The sequence below is a fragment of the Branchiostoma lanceolatum genome, chromosome 3 (assembly GCF_035083965.1).
Source record: "Branchiostoma lanceolatum isolate klBraLanc5 chromosome 3, klBraLanc5.hap2, whole genome shotgun sequence".
Taxonomy (NCBI): domain Eukaryota; kingdom Metazoa; phylum Chordata; class Leptocardii; order Amphioxiformes; family Branchiostomatidae; genus Branchiostoma; species Branchiostoma lanceolatum.
In genome coordinates, this window is record NC_089724.1 from 13,439,278 (window position 1) to 13,464,398 (window position 25,121).

General features: G+C 42.4%; 1 protein-coding gene and 1 non-coding gene across 13 annotated transcripts in view; one reads left to right on the forward strand and one right to left on the reverse strand.

Annotated features, from left to right (window-relative positions):
* Positions 1 to 97: 97 nt before the first annotated feature.
* Trnaa-agc (transfer RNA alanine (anticodon AGC)) lies at positions 98 to 170 on the forward strand. The gene has a single exon. It is a non-coding gene; the product is annotated as a tRNA-Ala (tRNA).
* Positions 171 to 1,317: 1,147 nt separating this feature from the next.
* The window catches only part of LOC136430408 (centrosome-associated protein CEP250-like), a 48,217-nt gene continuing 24,413 nt past the window's right edge, over positions 1,318 to 25,121 (reverse strand). For 3 of the 12 annotated variants that reach the window (XM_066420982.1, XM_066420985.1, XM_066420981.1), the window contains 34 exons: positions 20,484 to 25,055; positions 20,191 to 20,259; positions 19,605 to 20,006; positions 19,379 to 19,456; positions 19,045 to 19,095; positions 18,138 to 18,209; positions 16,926 to 17,249; positions 16,055 to 16,442; positions 15,743 to 15,918; positions 15,214 to 15,438; positions 14,900 to 14,962; positions 14,680 to 14,742; positions 14,339 to 14,401; positions 13,468 to 13,530; positions 12,913 to 12,957; positions 12,692 to 12,775; positions 12,302 to 12,433; positions 11,757 to 11,912; positions 11,433 to 11,606; positions 11,144 to 11,302; positions 10,942 to 10,983; positions 10,596 to 10,646; positions 10,189 to 10,425; positions 9,238 to 9,459; positions 9,034 to 9,115; positions 8,677 to 8,827; positions 7,944 to 8,380; positions 7,651 to 7,781; positions 7,429 to 7,482; positions 7,131 to 7,292; positions 6,934 to 6,981; positions 6,450 to 6,674; positions 6,136 to 6,237; positions 1,318 to 2,486 (listed from right to left, as the gene is read on the reverse strand). In XM_066420982.1, the coding sequence (XP_066277079.1) occupies positions 2,475 to 2,486; positions 6,136 to 6,237; positions 6,450 to 6,674; positions 6,934 to 6,981; positions 7,131 to 7,292; positions 7,429 to 7,482; positions 7,651 to 7,781; positions 7,944 to 8,380; positions 8,677 to 8,827; positions 9,034 to 9,115; positions 9,238 to 9,459; positions 10,189 to 10,425; positions 10,596 to 10,646; positions 10,942 to 10,983; positions 11,144 to 11,302; positions 11,433 to 11,606; positions 11,757 to 11,912; positions 12,302 to 12,433; positions 12,692 to 12,775; positions 12,913 to 12,957; positions 13,468 to 13,530; positions 14,339 to 14,401; positions 14,680 to 14,742; positions 14,900 to 14,962; positions 15,214 to 15,438; positions 15,743 to 15,918; positions 16,055 to 16,442; positions 16,926 to 17,249; positions 18,138 to 18,209; positions 19,045 to 19,095; positions 19,379 to 19,456; positions 19,605 to 20,006; positions 20,191 to 20,259; positions 20,484 to 25,055 (9,315 nt within the window). In that variant the 3' untranslated portion in view covers positions 1,318 to 2,474. The remainder of the gene's footprint in view (positions 2,487 to 6,135; positions 6,238 to 6,449; positions 6,675 to 6,933; positions 6,982 to 7,130; positions 7,293 to 7,428; positions 7,483 to 7,650; positions 7,782 to 7,943; positions 8,381 to 8,676; positions 8,828 to 9,033; positions 9,116 to 9,237; positions 9,460 to 10,188; positions 10,426 to 10,595; positions 10,647 to 10,941; positions 10,984 to 11,143; positions 11,303 to 11,432; positions 11,607 to 11,756; positions 11,913 to 12,301; positions 12,434 to 12,691; positions 12,776 to 12,912; positions 12,958 to 13,467; positions 13,531 to 14,338; positions 14,402 to 14,679; positions 14,743 to 14,899; positions 14,963 to 15,213; positions 15,439 to 15,742; positions 15,919 to 16,054; positions 16,443 to 16,925; positions 17,250 to 18,137; positions 18,210 to 19,044; positions 19,096 to 19,378; positions 19,457 to 19,604; positions 20,007 to 20,190; positions 20,260 to 20,483; positions 25,056 to 25,121) is intronic. The other 9 variants (XM_066420987.1, XM_066420990.1, XM_066420988.1 and 6 more) reach the window with 9 other exon arrangements.

Sequence of the window (25,121 nt, forward strand, 5' to 3'; positions counted from 1 at the left end):
GCTATTAAACTTTTGCAGGACAATCATCAACCCATACAAGCTACTACATTCTTCATAGGTATATACCCTATTTACTTTCCCTATAACATCATGAAATGGGGATGTAGCTCAGATGGTAGAGCGCTCGCTTAGCATGCGAGAGGTACGGGGATCGATACCCCGCATCTCCATACCTTTTTTCTCTCAAACAAATGATCGAAAATGTCATTTTACTTACATTTTGTGTAGAAACACTCGTTCTGCCCAGAGTAATTCTTCTTTTTGTCTTTTTTTAAGAACCTCTTTGGTGCTCACATTATCAGTGTGTTCATGTTCCATACTGTAATGTCTAGCATACCGATTATCGCCGTAAGAGAAGCCCTCCAGCAACAGTGTCCTTTTTAAGCATGGAAAACAAAAATTGGGGTATTCATTCCGAAACAGAGGAAGTCAGTTTACCGTGGGCTTGTCTTCGAAGCTCAACAAAACTGTTGCTTTCAGATCGATGATTGAATAATCTATTTATTCAGTCTCTGGATTTGAAGATGCCTGATTCGGAAAGGCCTTATTGAAAGGATAAAGGTTTGAAAAGTTTGTTACATCGTTATGGATTTGTGTAAATGTTACTAGTATTTTTCTTTTTCTGCCAGTCTACAGGTTCCCTGTCTATTTCTATATTCAGCACAAAAGAGTCACAAAATGTTCAGAAACTTCCGATCGATCTCTTCATCGTTAACGGGTTACTGCAACAGCCCGTCTGACGGTGGCAGTGGGGATCCCCATGCATTTTTCTTCAACAGGCACTATGACCAATTTCGTTGGTCTGGGTCATGAAACAAAGTGACAAACTCCCGGGAGTTTGTCACTTTGTTTCATGACCCAGACCAACGAAATTGGTCATAGTGCCTGTTGAAGAAAAATGTGCTGGTACCAAATGAGGTATCATTTTAAGAAGAAATTTACAAGATTTCTAATGATGTAACGCATAATGCTAATCATTAAAAAGCAACGGACATGCATTGTACGATCAAGGACCAAGGCAGCATATTTTTTGCAAACAACTCACAAAAGTAGCCCTGGTGCTGAACTCACTAATGTACGTTCATAACAAACGGAATGTTATTGTAAAGGCCAACAAACAAGCTTTTAGTGATGTATAGTGCACTGAAATTGATAAAGTACTAGTATTCACGAAGATATAATGGACCAATATCAATTTTCCTAACTTTTTGTGTTCTCCTCCGGCCCCATGATGCAATACTGCCCCCTAGCAGGGCAATAAAGAACTGCACATGTTGTACATGGGAAAGCAAAAAAGACAGGGAAGATCTGAACATCTCTTGTTCTTTGCCATGGCTTTATTTTCAAATAGCTAGGTTCACCATCCCCAAAGATGATTAAATGAATGAAAAAATAAAAATCATATCTCAAGTATTTCAACATATTACAACTTTTTGTCTAGGCAATTTATAGCTCTTCTGCAAAATATACATCAGTACAAAATTTTGCTACCATAGGGCTTGGAAGAAAATTGTATCAAATTTCTAGATGCAAAGAAAGTCTATCAAAAAGACTACCCCCTTCCTCTGAACATAAGTCACTGTCATTATATACAAGTTAGTTTATATGTTACAACCTGGACGGATCACAACTACATGTGACATATGCCTCACGCGTACATGTTGTACTACAAAATCATTCCATACAAAATACCCATTCGTGGGTGCTCTGCAGCCCTTACATCTGTACAGATTACATACAAAACTAGAAGTCTCCCTTGTGACTGTGTACTGCTTACAGTGTTCTGACTTACAACTAGAACAATTCTTTTGAGAAGACTTTACAAAAAGTTCAGATTCTTACATCCGTGCAAGTGATGGCATAATACTCGGGAAAGTGCAAATCTAAGAGTTGTTTTCCACTGTGTTCCTTCTTTATGTACACCATAAGTAACTACTAAAATGTATGGTTACAATACTTGAGAAAGTCTGGGCCATCCCTTGAAAAAATGTTATACATCTAATTTTTAATAATATTGAAAGTCTAGTCATTTTCTGAGGTAATGCGGAGTACAAAATGTACAAAATTCCTCATGTCACATCACTAACAGACAATTACAAATATCTTATGTATATAACGTTACATGTACTCATAAAACATGTTAAACAGGGAGTTATGTAGCTTGAGAAACAAAGACCAGTCCATGTCATAAGTATCAAGTCAAAGCAAGCTAGTTGCAAAGACACAGTTGAATACTTTATGTAATACAATACCTTGAAGTATAAATTAGAATTATCAGACCAATTACAAATACATACAACAAACATATTGTGCATTGCTTTCTTTATAAATATACATGTATTCATACATTATATTACATTACTGCAGCAATACTTATAATACATCAGAATATCTGTTTCCTTGCACCACAGTGAAATTTGGTCCTTTGGAAGACTTGCATTTCTTGTTTCCTCCTCCACATCAAGCATCATAGTTCATACAATTCTCTGAAAGGGACAAAAAAAGAAAAGAAGTTTAGTACATGTATCTCAACATTACAAAATTAATTCAATACTAGAGGGGCAACATTTGCGAGCAAATGCAGAATGTTTACCTTCACATGGTCTATCTTTACGTTTCTACCAGGAAGGATAAAGTGTTTTATTTAGTTGATGCGTTGGCACAGGTCCATGACACAGGATAAATCAAGAAAAGGCGAATGAATTCTGATAACTTTTGACCTGTAAGTGACCTTAATGAAGACCAACGAAATGGATGCATAATTTGTACAATCAATAAGGAAGATTTATATTTCAATGGTGCTAAATGATATGAATAGCATACATATGACCAAGGTAACAAGGCTCAAGAGCAACATTTATTGATATGAATGATGCAAAATATGACAATTTGAATTTGTAATACATTGGTGACAAATGACAGAATATCTATCTAGCTAGTGACACATGTAACGTTAAGATAAAGGTGAATATTATCAGACAAACACTATTTGCATAATTAATGAGGCTTTTCTGTAACAACTTTGATATTTGCAACATATGTAATCTAAAAATAGGAGATAATGAATTCATATGGATCATTCCAATTTTTAGAGACTTCTTTGCATATCTAATTAGCAAAGTCTGCACTCGTATCTGTAATTCGGCTACATGAAATCGTCGGTGGTTTCAGTGCTTTGTTTGCATTCATCTCGCAAGCGCATGTTGAAATCCAAGTAAATCAATTCACGGAGATGAGAGATTTATTCAATAGCACGGCGCACACGCCTTTCATTGTAAAGTTGTTATCGAAAGTTTCACCGACAACACAAGTGTCCATTGAATTGTATACATAAGCATATCCTCTCCTTTGCTCTCTTTCAACGCAACTCGAATACCATGTTTTCTTCTCCTGTGCCCTTTCCAAAGAATAGCATATAGTCGCACAAACAGGTGAACTTCGGTAATTTTCGTCGAAGAGACGGAAACGTAGCGTCAAATTGCGAGTTAACATTGTGCTCGCTGATAAACGAGTGCGTACATTGTCATTTCCCATGTGAAGACCGAGAATAGGAAAAACTATGTAACGTTACAGTTCCTATTTTGTGACATCTGCAATTTATGTAGAAGGATTTTAAGTCATACTGTATATATTGCAATCTTGAGAAGATTTTAAGCAAAGACAAGGATGACTCGTGAAAATAACTTCAATTCCACTCTGCTGGTGATATGCTAAGGTGCCGCTCGCCTACATCGGTAAAAACTTACTCACGGCACCTTAGCGGCCGTTTTAATACGCCGTGTTGCTTTTCAATCCAGTGCATGTTGACATTGATGACCGATTGATTGGTATACCAAAGACTTTGTTTTACAGAAATCGCTGGTTATCATGATCGCAAAAATTGACAAATCTATATAAAAAAACGTCCATGCTCATACACTGTGACCCCGGGCGTCGAGAGGCCATCATCAAGATACTCTTCATGTTTTTAGTCTGCGGGGGCTTCTGTTATTTGTTCCTCGGTTGAGGTAAAAACGTCCTGCAGTTGCCGATCATACTGACCTCTGCAGTCTGCAAAATACCGCATGTACATGTAGTCCCAAAAGTACGCAGACAATCCATATTTCCTGTTATTCAAGTCAATCCAGGGCAAAGACAGGTCCAGACATGTTTTGGACCGCACGATCATTTTTCTTAGCCCAGTATTGTGTTCTTTTTATTTCTTTATTTTGTCAACGATTTAAAAAAAAAAAAAGATCTACATTTACGTTGCTTTGCGATGATTCCCACCCCATGCAGATCACAAGCGGGCCGCCTGTCAATCATAATCAACATGCGAACTTCAAAGGATTACTTTGCAACATTTACGACGCGCCGACTTATAATGTGCAAGCCGACCACGTACCTTATCAAACATTTATCCGACCTGTATAAAGGAGGTTATACGGAGAACCTCCTTGTGTGTACATTTACCCTGATGGCGTTGTCCGGGACTGACGTTGCCCACCGCTGTACATGTAGTATCTCATGGTGAACGGAATGACCATGACATAAGGTAACGTTACAAGGGGGAGGGCGTTCTACGCTACGGCATATCTTGTTTGTTCAGTCAGTTTAATCGCGAAATAAAGTTATCAAGTCCCACGTTTTGTGTGTGTGTGTGTGTGTGTGTGTGTGTGTGTGTGTGTGTGTGTGTGTGTGTGTGTGTGTGTGTGTGTATTTTGCATTTCACCTTTTTGTCTCAGGGTAAAAAAAATCGATTTTGCATGACGATTGTTGTATGTGTTTTTATGTAGTAGCCACCAATAATCGGTGACCTTGCATCGAACGTAGCCGTTGCTTATGCTCAAATTTTCTTGGTAATGCAAAAATCGGTTAACTTTACACCAATCCGTGTTTCACACAGACGACAGCTAGCGCTCTGTGCATAAACTTCTTATTCAGGACGCTGGACGAAAACAAGGAGGTTTAAATAGTCAGGGGACAACCGAAGTGCAACTTATGTCACCCGAAGACGATACCATATAACGTTATCACAGTTGCCGGCCACTGGCAGTGAAAATTCTATTGGGTACGGCATCGTCCGACCGGGTATGAGTTTACCACTCCATGGCGAGTCATTTTAAGTTGACTCGTTGTCAAGCTGATCAAGTCGAGCTTCGGAAGACTGCTAGTGGTTGAAAGCTGCAAAAAATGTTAACATTTTGCCGTCTGTCAACATTCAAGATCGCCAGCAATGACGCCGGTAGCTAGATTTGCTACATATTCACCCGTCCACAGTAAAATGCGGCATGAATGGTTTGTATTTGTGAAGAAGTAGGTTTTTTTTATTATATACGTGGCATCCAGAGAAAAAAATGACGGCGCTGGTTATGACCGCGGATGACCCCAAATCGGTGTTCCACTCCTGGGTGGCGTGTCAAAATGACACCGGTTTGGTGGTATTTCCAGTGTTCTCATACCGATGATGTGTTTACTTCTTTGAAGGTAAACATAAAAATCAACAAAACATCCAAGTAGCAACGTCGTAATGTCCTTGGTTATCCAAGGTATTTAGCCTCCTTGGTATATCCGAGCGCCGTGAAACCAACCTAAACACATGTTTCATTCTGCCCGGTCACGTGTTCCAAAGCTGGGGTCGTTGACCCCATTTCGAACGCAGTGTTCGGTGTCCACTGGGTTCGCTACGGTCGTTGACCTGCGGCCGTGGAATGTGTGATTCTAAAGTTCTGAGCGGGTTCTATTAGGGATTCTGAAGTTCCAAACGGGTTCTAAAGTTCGATTTTGTGCTTAAAATGCCAGTTTTTTCACCAGTTTTTGCCGCATAAAACCATTTTTTGCATCTATATGGGACAAAAAGACTAAGGTACAGTGTCTTCTGTACAGGCCTACCTGCTTGCCGGATTTCAAGATATTCCAAGCTCTAGTTTTGGAGATATTCATGTTTTTTATTTGTGCGGAGAAGAGGAAGAAGAAACGTAGCAAAAACAATATGTTTACTTCTGTGAAGGTAAACATAACAATTGGTGTGCAGAGATCTAGGGGTGCAAAATGGTAGAGGAAATTGTCATCTACAAAAGGTTTGAAGGAGCCATAGAACCTCCTATTTTTCTTGCAATACTTTGCCATTAGTGTAATAAACCCTGTCACACCCACCTGTCTCCTGTCCTTGTGTGTTGTGGCACCCTGATGTCGTGGCCCCCCACGACCATCCTTCTGCTTAGACACATTTTTCTTACTGGGTGATCTTCTCTGTTGCTGTATGATGTCAAAAGGAGAAGGTTTTTAAACATTCAAAACTTGAAGACAAGGGTTTACCATGTACATGTGCTACGCTTGTGTTTGAGATAATGATAAATGTACCTATCATGAAATTACAGAATAGAAAAATCCAGAATGACAAACATTCACTTGGGGTACTTTAAATTTTTGTGTGTTCTTCCTGGTTCATTTCCAAGTTCTTGTCCTACCTTTCTGTGTGTGTCTGTTGGAGGTCTGTCCTGGGATGTGGAAATCTCCTCCAGGAAACTGGCTGGGACCAGGCCTCTCCTGCCATCTACCTTTCCTTCATAGAAGCCGTCCTCCCGCAGAGGACCAAACACTGTGACAACGTCCCCTTCTCGCAGGCCCAGCTCATCCTCAGGGTAGTGGTTAGGGGAGTTCCTGCTGGGACTGTAGTTATACACAGCCAGGTACTGGGGACAGGCAGAGAGAAGACGGCACTGATCAGTTTTAGTATTACTACAAATGCACATGCAAGATCTATACAAGTCAAAATATCTTTCATCAACCTGCAGTCTTCATCTAACATCCAGATGATCATACAAGGGGAGCTACATGTAATTCAAGGTGACAGTATTCACAAAATTTATGTGTCTGAAGTGCACATGCTACATCTGTCCATCGACTCCAGTTCTTGTCAAAGACAAACTGAACGAAAGCAACACAACTCACCAGGCGAGGTGGTTCCTCTATCACAGGGTCTGAGTACACTGATGTGTCCTGCATTGAAAAAGAATTAGCATGTTAAGTTTTCATGTTCGAGGGGAAGACAGGGATCCGGCTAGCTGAAAATAACAAGTGTATCATTATGAAAATGTTTTATTATTATAATATTCCATCACAAGCCCACAACCAGCCAAGTTCCTTACCTCAGACAGAGCGGAGCTTGGGCGTGATGATGTCAGTACAGACAGCGCCTCCTGGAGGTCAGTGAACTCTACCTCCACCCTGTCAGACAGCTGCTTGTCTGTGGATATGGTCTGTACACTCAGGATGAACGGCACTGTCAGGTCCAACCCCTCCACTAGGGCCTAGTCAGGGGGCACAAAACAGTCATGAAGGTTATGATGTATAAAGCGCTGAACTTTATATCTTGATAAAAAAAATCAACAGCAGATACAGGAATTGCGAATATTAATGTCAGAAACAACCATTATTGTGTCTTACCTTACTGACATGAGAACTAGGAACAACTTGCACCTCCTCTCCATCTACCTTGATCTGACGGAAAAAAATGACAGAAATATCAAACATAGCAACTTGGAGATGAAATTTAGGGATATGTAGTGAAGTAACTGTAGCACAAGCCATTACTTACAGGCCAGCTATCCTACTGCTTAGATGTAATGATGTAACTTTTACCACATCCCCATGTGCCCTCTCACCTACCTTGTAACCTGACACCTGGACCCCATTGCTGTTCCCCATGTCGTCAATTGTTGGTAGTGTCCAGCCCACCAGTACAGAAGACTTCCCCACAACACGGAGGATCCTCAGGTCAGATGGAGGCTGAGGGGGGCCTGGAGAGAAACACAGGTGTGCTCAGTAAGCAAACATCTTGTACACAATCTGTAGACCAAAAATTCTGCAATGTTTTACCTACATTGTCAATAACAAGCACATATATACAAAAAAGATGACATTGTGGTTAAAATAAAATGCTTGTGATTCTTAAAACCCACCTTGTTGCCGTGGTGATGTTGTCGTCTGGGAGACAGTTGACAAAGCATCAGCAGTGCTGGAGACAGTCAGCCAGCTGCCACTAGCACCACTGCCATGTCGGGCTCTGTCTCCTCCAAAGCCATTGGACAGCAAGGAAGCTGGCAGCCCATTGGCCAGATGTGGCGCTCCATGTCCATTGGTCAGCAAGGATGCTGGTACCCCATTGGTCAGAGGAGGTACTCCATGTCCATTGGCCAACAAAGATGCTGGCATGCCATTGGCAAGATTTGGTACTGAACGTCCATTGGTTAATTCAGGCTCTGCAACCCCATTGGTTAAAGCTAGCTGGGAGCTACCATCATTTAGTGGGGGTGGATACCAGTTTGGTCCATGTGATCTGGATAATGCATCTTGTGGTGAAGAATGGGTCCCAGATCGTTGTGGACTTTGTTGAGATCTGTAAAAGCAAAGATGCCAATTGAGAGTGACATTCCTTTGAAGTTTAACCATGCTAAATCTATGATCACCTGGTAATGACTTTTCAATACTTCCTGTGTGCTATTCTAATCTTTAAAGTACAATGAAAAATCAGTCATGCAGGGTATATTGAAGGTCTGAAACTCTTTGTACTACTTCTGTACTTGATTTCATCAACAGCAATCTGGCCAACAATACTAATCACACCCAGCACCATCAGTGGCAATGACCTTCACCAATGGAAGGAAAGAATAGAAATGATTATAAAACCCTTGCCTTGAGGTGTGAGACCTTGTCCCACTACGGTGTGGAGTCTTGTCTCTTCCATGTCTGTTTCTGTCACCATCTGACTTTGGAGACGTTCGAGGTCTCCTTGTCCTGCGCTCAGGAGAATCCAGCTTAGGGAGAGGGAGAGGCAGGAATGGCACTGGAGGAAAAAATAAGAGTTCTCGTCAGTCATCTTCATATATGTGTGCATCCCTTAATCAAATTTGTACACCATAACTTTTGCAATAGTTGCACCTACTGTTGTCATCCCAAATCCCTCACCAATGGCGTAATCTTTCTGATCCATGCCTTCAAAGCTGCATCTACAAATTCAAAATTAAAACTGAAAATTCTTTTTTGACTCACCATCATAGTTGTTGGTGTGTGTATTCTGTAGGGTCTGGTGTAGCTCCAACATCTGCTCAGGGCTGGACTTGCCTGCTGTCAACTGGGCAAAAACAAGACAATCAAAATTAAACAATCAGGCAAGCATCCAGTCATCCAATAAGGTCATTAGAAACTGAACACACTGAGGAATGGTGGTGATATTGAATGATGATTCCTGTATACCTTTGGTCTCTGCTTCCTTCTCCTTCGTACAGGCACCATGTCAAGGTCGTCCCTGATGGCATGTCTGTTGTCTAGCCGTGTGGGGAGGACGTCAACGTCATCCAGCATAGGTGATGACCTGGTGCCACCACTGGGGGAGGGGGAGGTAGATGCACCAGTGGTGGGGGTACTGTGTCGAACCATCTGTCTTCTACTGTTATCTGAGGCTCTGCCACTGTCAGCCTGGTAACAGAAAACAACACACTGGATGAGTTGTAGTATACAAGGGCTAGCCCGGAGAAAGTCTGTTATGGAAAATGAAAGGGGTTACATACAATACAGCATCATGTCCGGTGTGATGATGCTACAGAAAAAAAGAGAAGCTAGCAATGAACAAAGGTATATCAGGCAGGGGCAAGACAAAAGCAAGCTGACAATATGAGCTTTTATACTGAGGCCATTCCATCTCCTTGTTCTCCTGTCAAGAGCAACTGTAACAAGAGGAAGAATTAAAATGCTTGATGTTAATACACAGGTTACTTTTCACCTCAGTACAGGCATGTTATCCTAATCATAGCAAAACTACACACAAGGCTCTGGTAGAAACCCATCTGGACCAGCTTAGCCAAGAAATGTAGAGCAGATGAAGGTGTGACCCCTTCACCATAGAACAACCAGCACCTAGTTGGGACACATACACAGATAAGCATACAATGCTCGGAACTACAACAAACCTTAGTAAACTGACACCTGCAGCAAGGAAAGCAATTATGTCACCAATTCCACCTCAGAAAAGAAGGACTTAAACTGCACCATACAGAAGGATGATATATTGCCAAAAGACCATTCCTTAGCTCCCGTACACCAAGCACCTCTAAGCTAAGCCAACAAACGCTAGAGGTATTTTTGAAACAGCCTTTATCCTTGCACCGACAAAGATGATGTACACAGTGTCATGTTGACCCAACACACCTGGCCGGAGCTTCGTTCTGAGGATGACCCGAATGCTGCATAGCTATAAAGATTGCCCATGCTCCCAGAGATAGGGCTTATAGGTTCATCATACTCCTCTAACATCTCTGATGCCAGGTCTTCAGCTGTTCGCACTATCGTTACATCAGGGTCCACGGAGCACTGGAGCTCATCCAGCAGGCTCATGATCATCACGTCTCTCTCACGACACTTCACACGCATGCGGGACACCTTAGCCTGGGGGATGGCCACTCGTTTTAGTCAACATTATCTTCATTGTCTTAAACAGCCACCACATACAGAAGTCTTAAAGCAATGTGCAAAAATCTAACTACTTTGAATCAAAGAATTGCACACCTTCATGACCCTACACCAGTTAACAAGAGTTTCTTGAGACTTTCTTATACCTGTAAAGGAGCCAAGGCTGTCCTGACCTCAAGGTCAATGATACTGGAGACCTGTAAGGACATGGAGCATGAGGTTATGTGGGTCATGGACACAAGCAGACGTCTTCAGGTTGTTGACACAAAAAAATGACAGGAGAATAAAGGGATGGATAAAAATCTTTAAAAATTGCTGAAAGAAACAAAAGGCTTAGAGTAATACATGCATTCATCTCCTTGACCTGTGGTTATGAAACACCTGGATACAACTACTCCAGAAACATTGAAATCTGAACAATGGAAACATAAGGGTAACCCAGGTAAAATAAAAGAAATGTGGTACTTAATGTGGCAAAAATGTGGGGAGTACCTGTACATCTGACTGCAGGTGGCAGACACACCTACATCCCAGCTGCATGGCAGCATGTGGGAGCAGGGAGGGGGATTATCATCAGTATGCATTCTATTGCATTGGATTATGCATGTACCACGCAAATCAATGAACCCTCATGTGAGAGAAGATTGTCATGCTAGCTGAGTGGACAGTTAACAGGGCAGTCTTGACACATTACCTCGTCCATGTCTGCTGTGTTGCTGTCTGTAGGTGCAGTAGGAGTTCTGGTGGACCAGTCCTTCATGTTGAGGTCTGCAGGGAGAGTACGGGTCATCATGTAGGGGGAGCTTCTGCTGGGATGGTCTGTGTCATAGTCACTGGTGGGGATGGCTTCCATCTGGGGGGTAGGGGAAAAAAATCAAACCACCTTGATAATTCTATTCAGATTAATGAGCTTTTACTCAAACAAAAACATAAAATTTTGGATTCAAAAATGTAAATATTAGGAAAATAGCTGCTGTTGTTACCCTCTGTTTGAGGTCAGAGATGGCGTCCAGTCTGGCCCTGAGATCTTCCTTCTCCTTGTCGACTGCCTCGATGTCCCGCAGGTGTGCCCGCAGCGTTGCCACGGTTTCACGCAGCAGGTTGATCTCCTGATCCGCCTTCTGCAGCTTCTCTGCCTTCCTCAGCAGCTGGTCATTCTAGATTATGAAAAAAACGATAACCATAAAAAACTTTGACTTTAGACTGGATCTTTGACTATCACACAAAAGTAAACTCACGGTAAAAAGCATGAAAAAGGGTACATACAGCAACACATGTGAACTTAACAAGGATCCCATCCCACTCACCTCCTTCTTGAGGGTGTCCTGTAGTTTCTGCAGCTCTGCACACCTGTGTTCCAGCTGCTGCAGCCGCGCCACCTGTGCCTGCAGCCCGTCCTTCTCCTTCTGCAGCTTCCGGCACTGTCTGTCTGCTTGCTGACCCTCACCCTCCAACTTTCTGTTCTGTAAGACCAATCATGAACAGATGTTACAACAGGAGGCTTGCATACGCCAAAAATAGTTACTCAAGCAACTGGATAAAATTTTGAAACAGACGTTTCAGACAGTATCCGCTGTCTTTCGTCAGTGGCTTGCACGTTAGTAACCCTGCTTTTGGAATAAAAAGTTAATATTGAGTGCATTGAACCTATATCTACAGCACACTCTTTGCTACAACCAACATAGCTGTCTGTATACGTCTTGTATAGGCTACAGCATACTGAGATGCCTTTCTTCACATGCAGGTCTGCAGTATTTTCCCTTATGAGGAAAGAGCACAAGGAAAAAGCAAATAACTGAGCATCTTTTTCTCTTGGGTTGGAATCTGGTGTTCAGTGAAGACCACCTCATACCTCTGTTCTCAGCCTGTGAAGCTCCTCGTCCTTCTGTCGGATCTCTCCTTCCTTCATTTGTGCCTGGGCCTTGTAGTAGGTTATGTCACTGTCACGTTCCTTCTTCTCCAGCTCACGTTTTAGTCGTTCCACCTGAACAGCACAAAGTCCAATAACATGTCATTTTGTGTTAATGATTTCACTGTCCATGCAAAACTCTTGGAAAGACATAACCTGCTGCGCTGATGTGTACTGATGCATGACACATCCTGTTGACTTTCCAAAGCTATAAAACTATTGATTAAATGTAGTGAACTCGAAAAGTTGCTGTTTCTAGTGTTTATACAATGAAGTATTCCTGAGACATGATATGTGGTGGGTTTCTAAACTTAGATGAAAGATGCTCCTCACCTCTTGCTTAAGTTCCCTACACTGTTTCTCCAAATTTCGCAAGTAGTCATCCTTTTCATGGAGCTCCTTTTCCTGACCAAGCACCTGGGTGTCCAAAGAACAGAACGAAGATTGAGGTACAATCTGTGATCTATTATTGTAACCTATAGCAAAATGAACATCCAGTATGAATAACATCCAATGATTGTAAGATATGGCAAGAAATTGCAAACCGTTCTTACCTTTTCTCTCATCTGTGTGGAGCTTGCCATGGCATCTTCTTTGGCCTGAAAACAAGTGGAAAAAAACCTGTAAGAATCTGTATAACATGGTATATTGCCACCTAGTATATACAATATTCAAGCTCAATCACAAGTACAGTGGAAAACGATATCATATTCAGCACCAAGGACAGCTACATCATAAGTTAGGTGCTAAGATGAACATAGATATACATCTGACATAAGCTCAAGCACAGGTAGTGTAAATGATATCATATTCAGCACCAAGGACATCTACACAAATATTTAGGTGCCCATCAAAATGTGACTGACTGTTGGGAAACTGTCAAGTATTACTAGTAGTAAGATGAACATAGATAGACATTTAATATAACCTTTAAGCACAAGTACTGTGGAAAATGATGACATATTCAGCACCAAGGACAGCAACAGCACAACTCAGGTGCTCATGAAAATGCGGCTGATAAAGTTGTTGTGCCACTCTTTACATCATTATTCTTGTATGATGCAGCATCAATATGCAGTTGTAGAATTTTTTAAAAGATTCAGACTCACCCTGAGATCTTTCTCTAACTGTCTCTGATCCTCACGCAGCTTACGGAGGTCCTCTTCCTTGTCCTGGTAATTCAATTTTTTTTACAACGTTAGTTTGTTTCATGTGATTTTCAATTACTTATCTATTCTACCACCATCTGGAGAGAAACACCCTGTACAGGAAAGAAACATTCAGGAGACGGTGACAAGATGTTACAGATACCACCAGAACTAGATGATGACTGTAAAGCATTTAGTGACTGTGAGAGGCCTTTTACTTAAAAAGATAATAAGTACACCAGGATAAGAGATATCTGAAATGTTAAAAATGGAGTAAGTTCAGTTGACACTGAAACATAGAAAATGCAATAACCTACATGAGTTATAGACTCTTGCAAAACAGAACATGGTGATATTTTTCTACATATAAATAGTGAAACTGACAAAATGCTCAGTATGACATCCAGGCTGAATAGTGTGTGTTGGTTAAAAAGGAGGTTATCTAAGTGATGTCAGTAATGGCTCAAAAGTCTGGCAATGCAGTAGACTGGATGACCGTGTAGAAATGTAAGAGAAGGTGTGGAGCTACCTCTGACCCATACTCTCACCTTGGAAGGCTGGACCTTGTCCATGAAGGGAAATGTAAGCATGCAAGTCACATAAGCCGCATGCAGTTAGTACACAGTCAAGGTAATGTTTGCATACAGTTCTGAATGTCTATTAACAGGAGTGCACATTTGTGACATCAGGTGAAGTCAGTGTTGGATGGTCCTATCAAAGATTACTTTAACTACACTGTGGAGAGATGGTTCTTATATAGTAGAATTATGATGATAATTGCAGGCATGCAGTTAGTGTGCAGTAATGATGGTGACATGGGCTCAGGACTCACTCTCAGGGTCTGTTCCAGGTACTGGATCTCCTCCCTCCCATGTGCCAGGTCTCGTGCATGTTTCTGATTAGCAAATCATCACAGGTATTGTAGATTGGTTTGATTCACATACATTGTGTATATAAGGGATAATCGATTATCAAATCTGAAGAGAGGATAATCAGGATTATTTTAGATTTCCCCATCCCCTAACGTACAAAAAAAATCCTAACTCTCCTCCAGACCTTAGGAATTTACCAGCCTTAGATCAATTCTAATTTGATAGAAGATGATTCAACATAAAACATGCATGCGGAATTATCTATCATCTGATATATGACACAAGGTTGAAAAACCCTCACCTTAATATCCTCCTGCAGTTGTCTCTCTGCCTTACTGACATCCTGTAACTTTCCTTCCTTGTCCTGCAGATAAAATATTATCAAAGATAAAATACCCAACAGCAGATTTTATGGTATCACTAAAGACATAAAGTAAAAGGCTACTTATACATACAAACAAATGTATGTGTCATATGTTTGACTATAAAATTGTTCACCATGTTCTTCTAAGCATTCTTACCTTCATGTCTCCTTGTAAATCTTCTAAGGCTTTCTGAAGATCCTTCAGAGCTTCATCTTTGACCTTCAGAAAAGAAAGAAAAGATATTAAATGTTAAAGAAAACCAGCTTTCCATATTCAAGCTCTGACTGATCACTGATTGAATTTGTCTTTGAAGCTGTTTTTAAATTAATTATTTCCCATTTGTCACTGGTCTCTTTCCTTGGTTACTTTAGAAACATGTCTGGAAGTCCTAGTACAAGATATCTTACTAAAAATTTAAGTCGGGATATCTTCCTACAAGAACTGATATGAAGAAAAGGAGCACTCCAAACCTGGTTGTCCTTCTGCAGTTGTTCAATAGTTTCCATTAGCTCCTTGACATTTTGTTCAGCAGCACTGTCCTCCGCAGGTTGAGTCTGCAGGGGTGGATCGTCTGCGAGGCTGTTGTCCTCACTCCTGTCATAGAACCGCCTGCGCCGGGTCCCGACCGGAACGGTGAAGCCACGGGACAGACCCTTACGATTACGACGGTTTTCCACCCACTTGTTGATTTGGTCCTAGATAAAAAGGAAAACATGAGATTATTCAATGTACATGACTTGTACAAACAATATATGTCTCAGCCAAACCATCACAAAGCACAGCAGTGCCCCCTAGCAGGCTTGGGATGTATTGCCACTTTGGGCACACCTTACAAGAACTACATATTCATATGTGTATGGTTACATACGTACAATTGATATATCAATTACTGTAAGAGTCTTAGAAATGGCAAGTAACTTGTCCTTTGAATGGAATTCTATGCCTATACAAACCTAAGACAAGAACTAGAGAGCTAACCTGTAAAAGTAAATAACATACCTGAGGGTCAAACAACCCTGTGGGAGGGGAAGCTGTTGTGTCCAGGCTGCTGTCTCCCCCCAGGAGTGTCTTCCCCAGCCCACTGTCTGGCATGCTCCCATCTCCTGGAGACTTCAGGGGACTCTGGGACTCAAATGCTGCAACACGGGCTGCTACAGCACCTTCCTCTGGGAGGTCTAACCAAAAATAAATAGAATTTAGATGTCCAGTCCATGGCCACAAAGATGAAGAGTCACAGTCATAATGAAAAATATCTTCTCCAGCACTATTATAGCTAAAGACTATCAAACCAAATCTGCAAAACTGCCTCACCTTCCCCATCCTGATCAGTGTCGGAGCCAGCATTGTCCTGGGCTGAAGTGAAGGCGGCGACCCTGGCACCCACGGAACCCTGCTGAGGGAACTCCTGGGGAGGAGGGGTGGGAGGGGAGGTCCGTAGGGCAGGAACTGCCCCGGCCTCCGACCCTTCTGACTCTGTGGTCAGCGCTCTGGGGCGGACGGGAGGCGGGGCAGAGTTTGGGAGGGGTGGAGCTTCAGCTTCACTGTCCATGTCTGACACATCCCCCATGGTATGCTGGGATACCTGGGACCCCGAGCGAGGGCAGAAGTGTGGCGGAGTGGAGGTGGGGAGGGGAGGAACGCCACGGGAGACAGGCTTCTGCTGTAGCTTCTGTTCCAGCAGGTTCCTAATGTCCACATTCTATGAAGAAAAACACACTCATATTTAATAAACATATAATACCATTGGAGGAAAAAAAAGTATGAAAGTTGTGTTTTTAAGGTGCAGTGATTATGAGAACTTCACACCTAGATCCAAAATGGACACGTAAATTGTGGCTAATGATGACTGAGATCCATTGTCAGTGACAAGTTACTTTGTTCAGTAATGCACCCCTAGTGACGGATGAGGGCCACATATCACCTCACGAGCTTGATGGCCCATTAGAGAGTGGGCGAATGAGTGGTTGAGTGAGTGTCTGTCAGTGAATCAGTGAGTGAGTGCTAGTAGTAATGGGTGACAATCAACACCATAAGTAGTGATTACTTTTTAGTTAATTTAGAATATTAGAGAAAAATTGTCATCTCCAATCAGCACACATTTTCCGCAATTTTCACCCCACACACAGACAACACGGGGTCGGATCTATCAGGATCATCATGCTGTTGGCTCCAGCACAACTACCTTCATGGGATCCTGCACCAAGGACGGGGATATTTCATCCTCCTCCACCATCACCAGTTCACAATGCACAAGCCCGTCTGGGACGGCCTCCATGAAGGCTTCGCCCGTCGGGAGAGCGTTTACCAAGTTCTGTACTTCCTGGTCCAGCTGCTCCGGGCTCATCCTGCCGGTGGGGTGGGGGGAACGTGACCGCGCAGGGCGGGGGATTTCTGGCTCGGACACAGGTGTTCGGCCATACTGGTCTACAGCAGCGTCCATCCAGGAGAGATCCGTCTGTGTGCGCTTGTTGCGAACATCTTTGACAGGTCCACCTAATGTAGCATCCTGGATAGACACATGAAATACCATCTGTCAAGTCTCGTAATCCTAACATCAGTATGTTTCCCTTAGGCATTCATACATCTATTTTGAACAGCAATCACCAAATATAGGACAAAACAAGTACAACTGTACCTGAAATGTAGGATAAGTTTTCTCCAAGGCAGATCACAATCTGAGCCAAACATTTTCATAGGAAAAATCTGACTTTTGCTGTCACAAAATCCAGCATGAGACCAGGATATAGCAGTTTTCTATGCACCTGACTCCAGCGTGTTATTATCAGCCTCAATGGCCCCACTCTGATATCCTCATTTGCATATCAAAACCCAAAGATTTCAAGGAGGCTCAAGTATCTCATTTGCATGTCAATCCTTGTTGGTTAAACACTTGTTCTAAAGGAACTTAGACTGAGGTTGGAGGTCCTTACAAATACACCAGCTGTTTTGACTCAGACATGGGTTTCATGTTAATTTCGAGTGGTTTGAATTGGCAGCAGTAAGGGTAATACCTATAAAATACCACTTCACGCATGCTGTTATCCATAATTTTCCTTGACAGGAACAACTCCAATCAATTTGCTAACACGCAAGAGTTCCCAAGGTAACAGGACTCCTGATACAACACAGACTGATGTTATTGTATCAACATCTCTCTCCTGGGAATCAGAAAGCTTAAACTGGATTTACTTATACATTTAAAGGATCTGTCTCATGGGAAAGACTCATCAAATTCATTACAAATCTTTTATTACACAGTAGAATGTGCTCTGAAATTTGGCATCAAAGCTTCTGAAGTTTTCTGTTTGCTCTGAATTTTTAATGACAAATGGAGTAAATGCACCTTCTGCAGGATCTGAAAAAATTAAAATTGAAGTATTGTCAGAAAGCTCACCCTCAGCTTGGCCTTCAGCTGATGTACTTGAGCCTGCAGTTCCTCATGCTCCTGCTGGAGGGCCTGATAATCCTGTGGATTGATGAAAAGAAACAGTTAAACTTTCATATTCAAGGAGGAGGGCTATTTGCAGGGCACATTACAAACTTATACAGTGAATGTTGATGTATCTACTTCATAATACTAACATTTTACAAATATAAATTCTAACAATTTGGGCATGACAATCAAATTCTTTTTTTTTTCTATGCTTAGCGCCATGCCTTAGCACAGCTGTGGTTCAAAACATGTTTTCCTGTAGTTGATACATTTCTTTGAAATTCGTAGCTGGGCTAAACTTCTGGACATTCTTTAAGTACACTATTGTGAAAATCACTGAATTTAAAATCTATTGTTGCCTAATGTAACAGTTGTAATACAGAAAACTAAATCATTATATTTTTGCCTGTAGGAACTGTTAAAAAATAATGCACACTGTGTTGACTACCATGCAGGCTACATGTAGAAAGAAAGTGGATAAAGTACAAAAGGTGTTAGTTCCTCAGTATTATATATACATTATCCTTAAAGTCCACACTTTTAAAACCTTTTACACTCAATTCTACAAGCCATGCACTGCCATATATGTACCCTCTACCAAGCAAGCCTGTGAAGACATTAGCAGAGTCATCTTCTCCTTCCAGCCTCAACTAGTGTAATTAACCTTCACACCGCTGCACCAAAAGCTCAGTACTCAGCAGGGGAGGGGTAATCAGAAAGAGTAGAAAGGCCTCCAAAGATCAGACTCTATCCACACATGACCATGATGAGTTCTACACAAAAGCTGGCATGTTAGAAAAGTGAGGAAAGTTATAAGTGAGTGGTAGTGTGAGAAGATATTTCTCTGATGTATCCTGAACTGCTGCACCTTTTGGAGCTTTGAGGCTTGAGCATTCATCCTGGATCGTTGCCTTGAATACTGAGAGAAAGATGATTAATAGTTCACATTGAACTTGCAATTGATCATGTTATCATACATTGTACCATGATTGTACAAATGTCAAGGAATAAAGTTAATTCCTTCATTCATGTAATGATTGTATTTGCATGCACCTGTACCTAAGAATGGTAAGCTTAGCGTGAAATCATCCAGTGATGTACAGATTTACTTAAATGTGTTTTATCTTGTAATACATTCATATAGTATCAAACAATTTTCATGGTCCTTAACTTTTATAGTCCTTAACAGTTTTGATAGTTACCTGTATTCTGTCCCTGAGCTGCTCCTCCTCCTCTTCAAGGTCATCCAGCTTCTCCTCAGTCTCCCGCAGGAGAGACACCTGGGCAGATGAGAACTTATTTTCAGCAAAGTCATGCAACAGACCAGGGTCTTGGATCTCCCACATTTATACTTAATTTTACATGTCTGGAGAAGAGTATTGAATGCAATGGCAGATAAAAGACTTGGATAGAGAACTTTTGCTGTACCTGAGCCTTTAGCCTATCCAGCTCCTCTCTGGGCAGCTGTACCATGTCTGTGCTGTCCTGTTGCTGTACCTGAGCCTTTAGCCTGTCCAGCTCCTCTCTGGGCAGCTGCACCGTGTCTGTGCTGTCTTGTTGCTGTACCTGAGCCTTTAGCCTATCCAGCTCCTCCCTGGGTAGCTGCACCATGTCTGTGCTGTCCTGTTGCTGTACCTGTGCCTTTAGCCTATCCAGCTCTTCTCTGGGCAGCTGTACCATGTCTGTGCTGTCCTGTTGCTGTACCTGAGCCTTAAGCCTGTTCAGCTCTTCTCTGGGCAGCTGTACCATGTCTGTGCCATCCTGCTGGTACTCAAGTTCATCCAACCTGTCCAGTAGAGCTTGCTCACTTCCTTCAAGCTCCTCTACCCTCTGCAATAAGGATTAAGGATAGATCCCAATAACTGAAGGAAACACTAGAGAAGATGGAGGTTCATGTATTCTCTGACTGTTGTTCAAACTTTTATCATACGTCGTGTAACTGGAAAAAAATGGAATCTGAAATGTTTATCAAATCGAGGTACATCATATCATCATAGAATGTATGAAAAATTACCTTTTTGGCTTCTTGCAATTCCTCATCCAATTCTGCTGAGCTTTTCTGTTGATTGGAGGATGTCAGGTCCTGCAGAAATCACATATGGGGAAGGGTGTTTGGTAAAGCGACAAGTTTCAATCAAGTATCTTGACACCTAACTACAATTTAAAAACCGTTTCATTTCTTGAACATTAAACACGAAGGACAATTGTCCTGATAAATAATATTAATAAAACTAGGAAAGAGATTAGGCACATGACACCGATATACCCGCTTGAAAAAAAAAACACTTTGACGTAACAATTGTGTACCTCTCTATGAGAAGGCTCTGCTCCCATCTCCATCTCCAGAATCCTCTCCTGCTGCTGAAGGTCCTTCTCCTCCAGGTCCAGCACCTTCCTCTCCAGCTCCTCCTTCTCCTTCAGCAGCTCAGCTACCTTCTCATCCAACCCACCGGATTCAGCTTCCTGCAACCTGGCTTTAAGTTCTGCATTCTCTCTCTCCACCTCTGGGACAGTGTGCTGTTCTGCAGTTTGTTTCTTTGCTTCTGCATTCCTGAGATCAAGGATCCTCTTGTTTAGTGCAGTCTCTGCCTCCTCTAGCTCCTGTACTCTCATTTTCAGCTCAGAATTCTCCATTGCCAGGTCTTTGTCATCTATGTTTTGTTGCCCACTTTCATCTGCATTTTGGAGCTCCTGTAATCTATCCCTAAGCAACTTCTCTGACTCCTCAAGTTCTTGAACTTTCTCTTCTAAGTCCGACTTCTCCTGGATTACTTTTTCTAGTAGCTCATTTAAGTCTTCCTCGTTCTCACTTGACTTTGTTCTTGGCCCCTCAGTATTGGCAAAGTCACTCACTTTCTGCTTCAAAGAGACTTCTGATTGCTCCAGCTCTTTGATCTTGTCTTTAAGGGTTCCATTTTCTTGCTGTAACTCATTAACTGCGTCCTTCAGAGCTTTTTCTGATGTCTTAACGTCTTCCAGCTCCTTCTCCAAGGACCCATTTACATCATTGAGAATCTCCACTTCTTGCTTCAGATTTTCTTCAGATCCTTGAAGGTCCTTGACCTGCTGTGTAAGAGATGCTTCGGATTCCTCCAAGATTCGACATTTTTCTGAGAGAAGCTGTTCTTCTGCCTCTAGCTTCTTGCACTTGTTCTCCCAGTTGACTTCATGTTTTTCTAATCTTGCACTCTCTGTGAGAGAATCTGCTGCACTCATCTCTTCTGTACCCTGCAGCTTCCCAATCTCATCTGCCAGAGAGTCTCCTTTTGTTTCCTGGTCTCGCACTGACTTCTTTCTTTCCTTCTTCTTTTCCAGATCACCGTCATCAAAGACAACCCCAAACTCAAAGAGCTGCTCCTTGAGCTCCTCCTCAGATGTTTCCAGCTCAAAGATTCTTTCCTTAAGCTTGACCTGTGTGAGGTGCAGTACTTCAATCTGGTCCTTAAACCCAGCCTCTCTCTCACTCATGATGCTGTCAGCCTGCCCCAGTGTCTCACGGAGAGCATCTTCTGAAGCCTCCAGGTCTGCGATTCTTGCCTTCAGCTGTGTCTCTGTTTCCTCTGAGTCGATGAGCTGACTTCGAAGCCACTGTAATTCACTGCCTGGGTCACTTCCTGGATCCTTAGGCTGACTGATGGAACTGACTTTTTCAAGTTTCTCCATCAATTCTTCCTCAGACGTCTCCAAGATTTCAACACGTTCTTGAAGTGCCTGTTCTGAAGCTTCTAGCTCAGCAATCCTTTCCCTAAGCTGAGCCTCTGTTTCTTCAAAGTCACTCAACTGTCTTCTCAGTAACTGAATATCACTTCCTGCTTCACTGCTTAGATCATGTAGCTCTGACATATCATCAGTTTTTTCAGGCTTCTCTGTCAATTCTTGCTCAGATTTCTCAACAGACTGAGGAAGAAATCCTTCTGAGGATTCAAGAGCAGCAATTCTTTCCTTGTGTTGCATTTCGGTGTTTTCAAAGTCTGTCACCTGTTTCCTCAGCTGTTGTACCTCACTTTCAAGCTCACTACTTGGCTCTGCAATGGCGTTGGCCTTTTCAATCTTCTCTAATAAGTCCGCCTCAGACTTCTCTAGAACTTCAACACGTTCTTTAAGGGCAGCTTCAGAAGCTTCCAGCTCAGCCACTCTTTCTTCTAGAAGGGCTTTTGTTTCCTTAAAGTCAAAGACTTGCTTGTGGTCGTCAGTCTGAGATTCACGGTTCCCTTTCTGAAGTTTTTCCATCAGCTCTTGTTCTGACTTCTCCAATGTCTCAATACGTTCAGCCAGCTTTGCCTCTCTATCTGCGGAGTCTCTCGCAGCTTCACCCAGCTCATCAACTTTAGTGTTTGCACACTTAAGTGATTCGCCTAGTTCCCTTGCCTTCTCATTAGCACAGTGCAGGGATTCAGTCAGTACTATTTCCTTTTGCTCTGCATCAGTAAGTCTGCTCTTCAATTGGGATTCAGACTCTTCCAATTCATGGATTCTTCTTGACAAAGACTTGTCATTCTCATTAGCTTCATCTCTCTCCTTCTTAGTTTTTGCCAGTTCTTCTCGTAACTCCCTTTCAATTCTTTCTAGTTCCAAAACCCTGTCTTTGAGAGTTTCAGCTGTTGCTTTTGCTTCCTCCAACTCCAGCTGCAGTCTTCGTTCAGACATCTCCAGTTCTTTGATGGTTCGTCTAGCGTGGTTCTCACCCTCACTCTCAGTACCGCTCTGTCCGATTCCCTCAAGCTCCTGGACCCTCATTCTCCAGTCTTCCTCCGCTGCCTTCAGATCTGAAATCTGGACTCGCAACTCTTCTGATTCTCTTGCCATCTCTTTGTTTTCTTCTGTAAGATTCTTTTGTTGGACTTCTAGGTCAACCACTTTCTGTAAGAGATCATCCCTTTCTGCACCTTTCAACAAAGTTAGCTGCTCTCTGTACGTTGTGATTGTTACCTCCAGTTCTTTAATCTTCAGTTTCAACCGCTCCTCTTCCTGTAACAGCTGATGGTGTTTCCCCAACAGAGGACAGTTTACTCTCCTACATTCTGCAGGATCAACTCCAAATATGGCACGATCTAGCCCGTCACCTACTGCCTTCTGGTGGGCTAGTTTCCGTTCAAACACCATGGTGGCCATCTCCAGGGTACCAATAGCACACTCCTGCTGCTCTTGGTCCTCTTTAAAACTTTCATAGTCCTCTGGCTGATCATTCCCCTCCTGTGCTCTGGACAGGTTTGCACTCAGCAGGTGTATGGATGTTTCCAGCTCAGTGTTCCTGGTGCGGAGGTGAGACTCACACTTCTTCACCCGCTCAAGCTCCTCCTGTAGGGCATGTTTGTTGGCTTCCAACTCACGGATCCGCTTCTTGGCACTTTCACTGACGTCTGGCCAGAAGTGAGCAAACCCATATCCAACCTTGGGCTCCGCTGGTTTCTCAGGGAGAGGACTGCTTTGATCCTGCCCTTCTGGCTCAGACTTCAGGGACTCCTCAAGCTCCCTGATCTTTTCCATCAACCTGACATTCTCTTTCTCAACACTTGTAATTATATTGGCCTCTTCCTGTCCTTCAGTCTGTATGTTTTTCTCCTCCAAAATCTTTGGAATCCTAATTGTCAGACTGGTCTTCCTGAGATCAGGCTCTACCTCCTTTGCCACATTTACTGTCTGTGTCTCTTTGTTTTCCACACGAATGGTATCCCTTGTTGGTATGGCCTCGTGAGTATCTTCTATAGTCTCTGTCTGTGTCTCTTTCTCCTCAGATGCCTTTGTAACACTGACAGATGAATTGCTGTCCCTCTTGAACTCCCAGTTCTCAAGTTTTTTCCACAACTCTGTCTCATCTTCATCAAGATCCATGGAGGCACCTCTTGACATTGGCCCTTCTGAACTGAACCCAGGCAAACTACTCCCAGCTATCTCCAACTCTTTCATGGTCTCCTGAAGATCTTCAAGCTCATCCTTCAGTCTGTTGTTTTGATCCTGAAGGTCACCCTCTGTAGTCTTGAAGTCTTTGACAACTTCCTTCAGGGTTGTCTCTTTTTCTTCTAGGAGCCAGATTTTTTCCCTTAAGCTTAGACACTCCTTTTTTAGCTCAACTTCAGCAGCCCTCACACTCTCCAAGGCATGTGCCAACTCCTCTTGAGTATTGTTGTGTTTCTTGGCTTCCATTTTTAACCTGTCATTTTCCTCTTCCATTGCCTTCAGCCTAGATACTTCATCCCGGAGTTTGGCATTTTTGTCCTCAAGACGTTTCTCTGATGCGGTCATCTTGTCCATCATCTCCTTGAACTCACTGGCCTGCTTTTCAATGTCTTCAATAATTTCTTTCAAGTTGTGGTTTTCTTCTCTTAGAATACTTTCTGTGGCAGCCAAGTCCTCTGCCTGGCTTTTGATTTTTCTATTTTCCTCTTCTACCTTTCGTATTCTATTTTGCAATTCAATACTTCCTGTTGGGCTTGTGGCAGTGCTGTCTTCAACAGAATGTTTCTGCACCTCAAGGTCTTGCAGCTTATCTTTAAGATCGGCATTTTCCGCCTCAAGTTTGCTACTCGAGTCTGTAAGCTTGTCAATGAGCTCCTTATATCTGTTGATATTTTCCTCTAGATCTTCTATTCTCTCCTTCTGTCCATCAACATCCTGCAATGAATTTTCTGACAGTCTGAGAATCTGTTCCTTAAGTTCTGTGTTCTCTGATTTTAGCGACAGTTCTGATGTAGACAGTTCTTCCACCAAGACCCGAAGTTCCTCATCACTGCCCTCCAGTAATGTCACTCTTTCCTTCAGCTGAGAGTTTTCCTCCTTTAGGGAGTCTCCCTGCACAGACAAGTCATCAATCTTCTCCTTCAGTTTTCTTTCACTTTCTTCCAAGTCTTGAATTCTCTCCTTCAGACTTGAGGTATCCTCCTATCAAGGATTCATTAAGTCAGATGTTAATGTAAAAACACTAAACAAACACAATGCCATGTAATT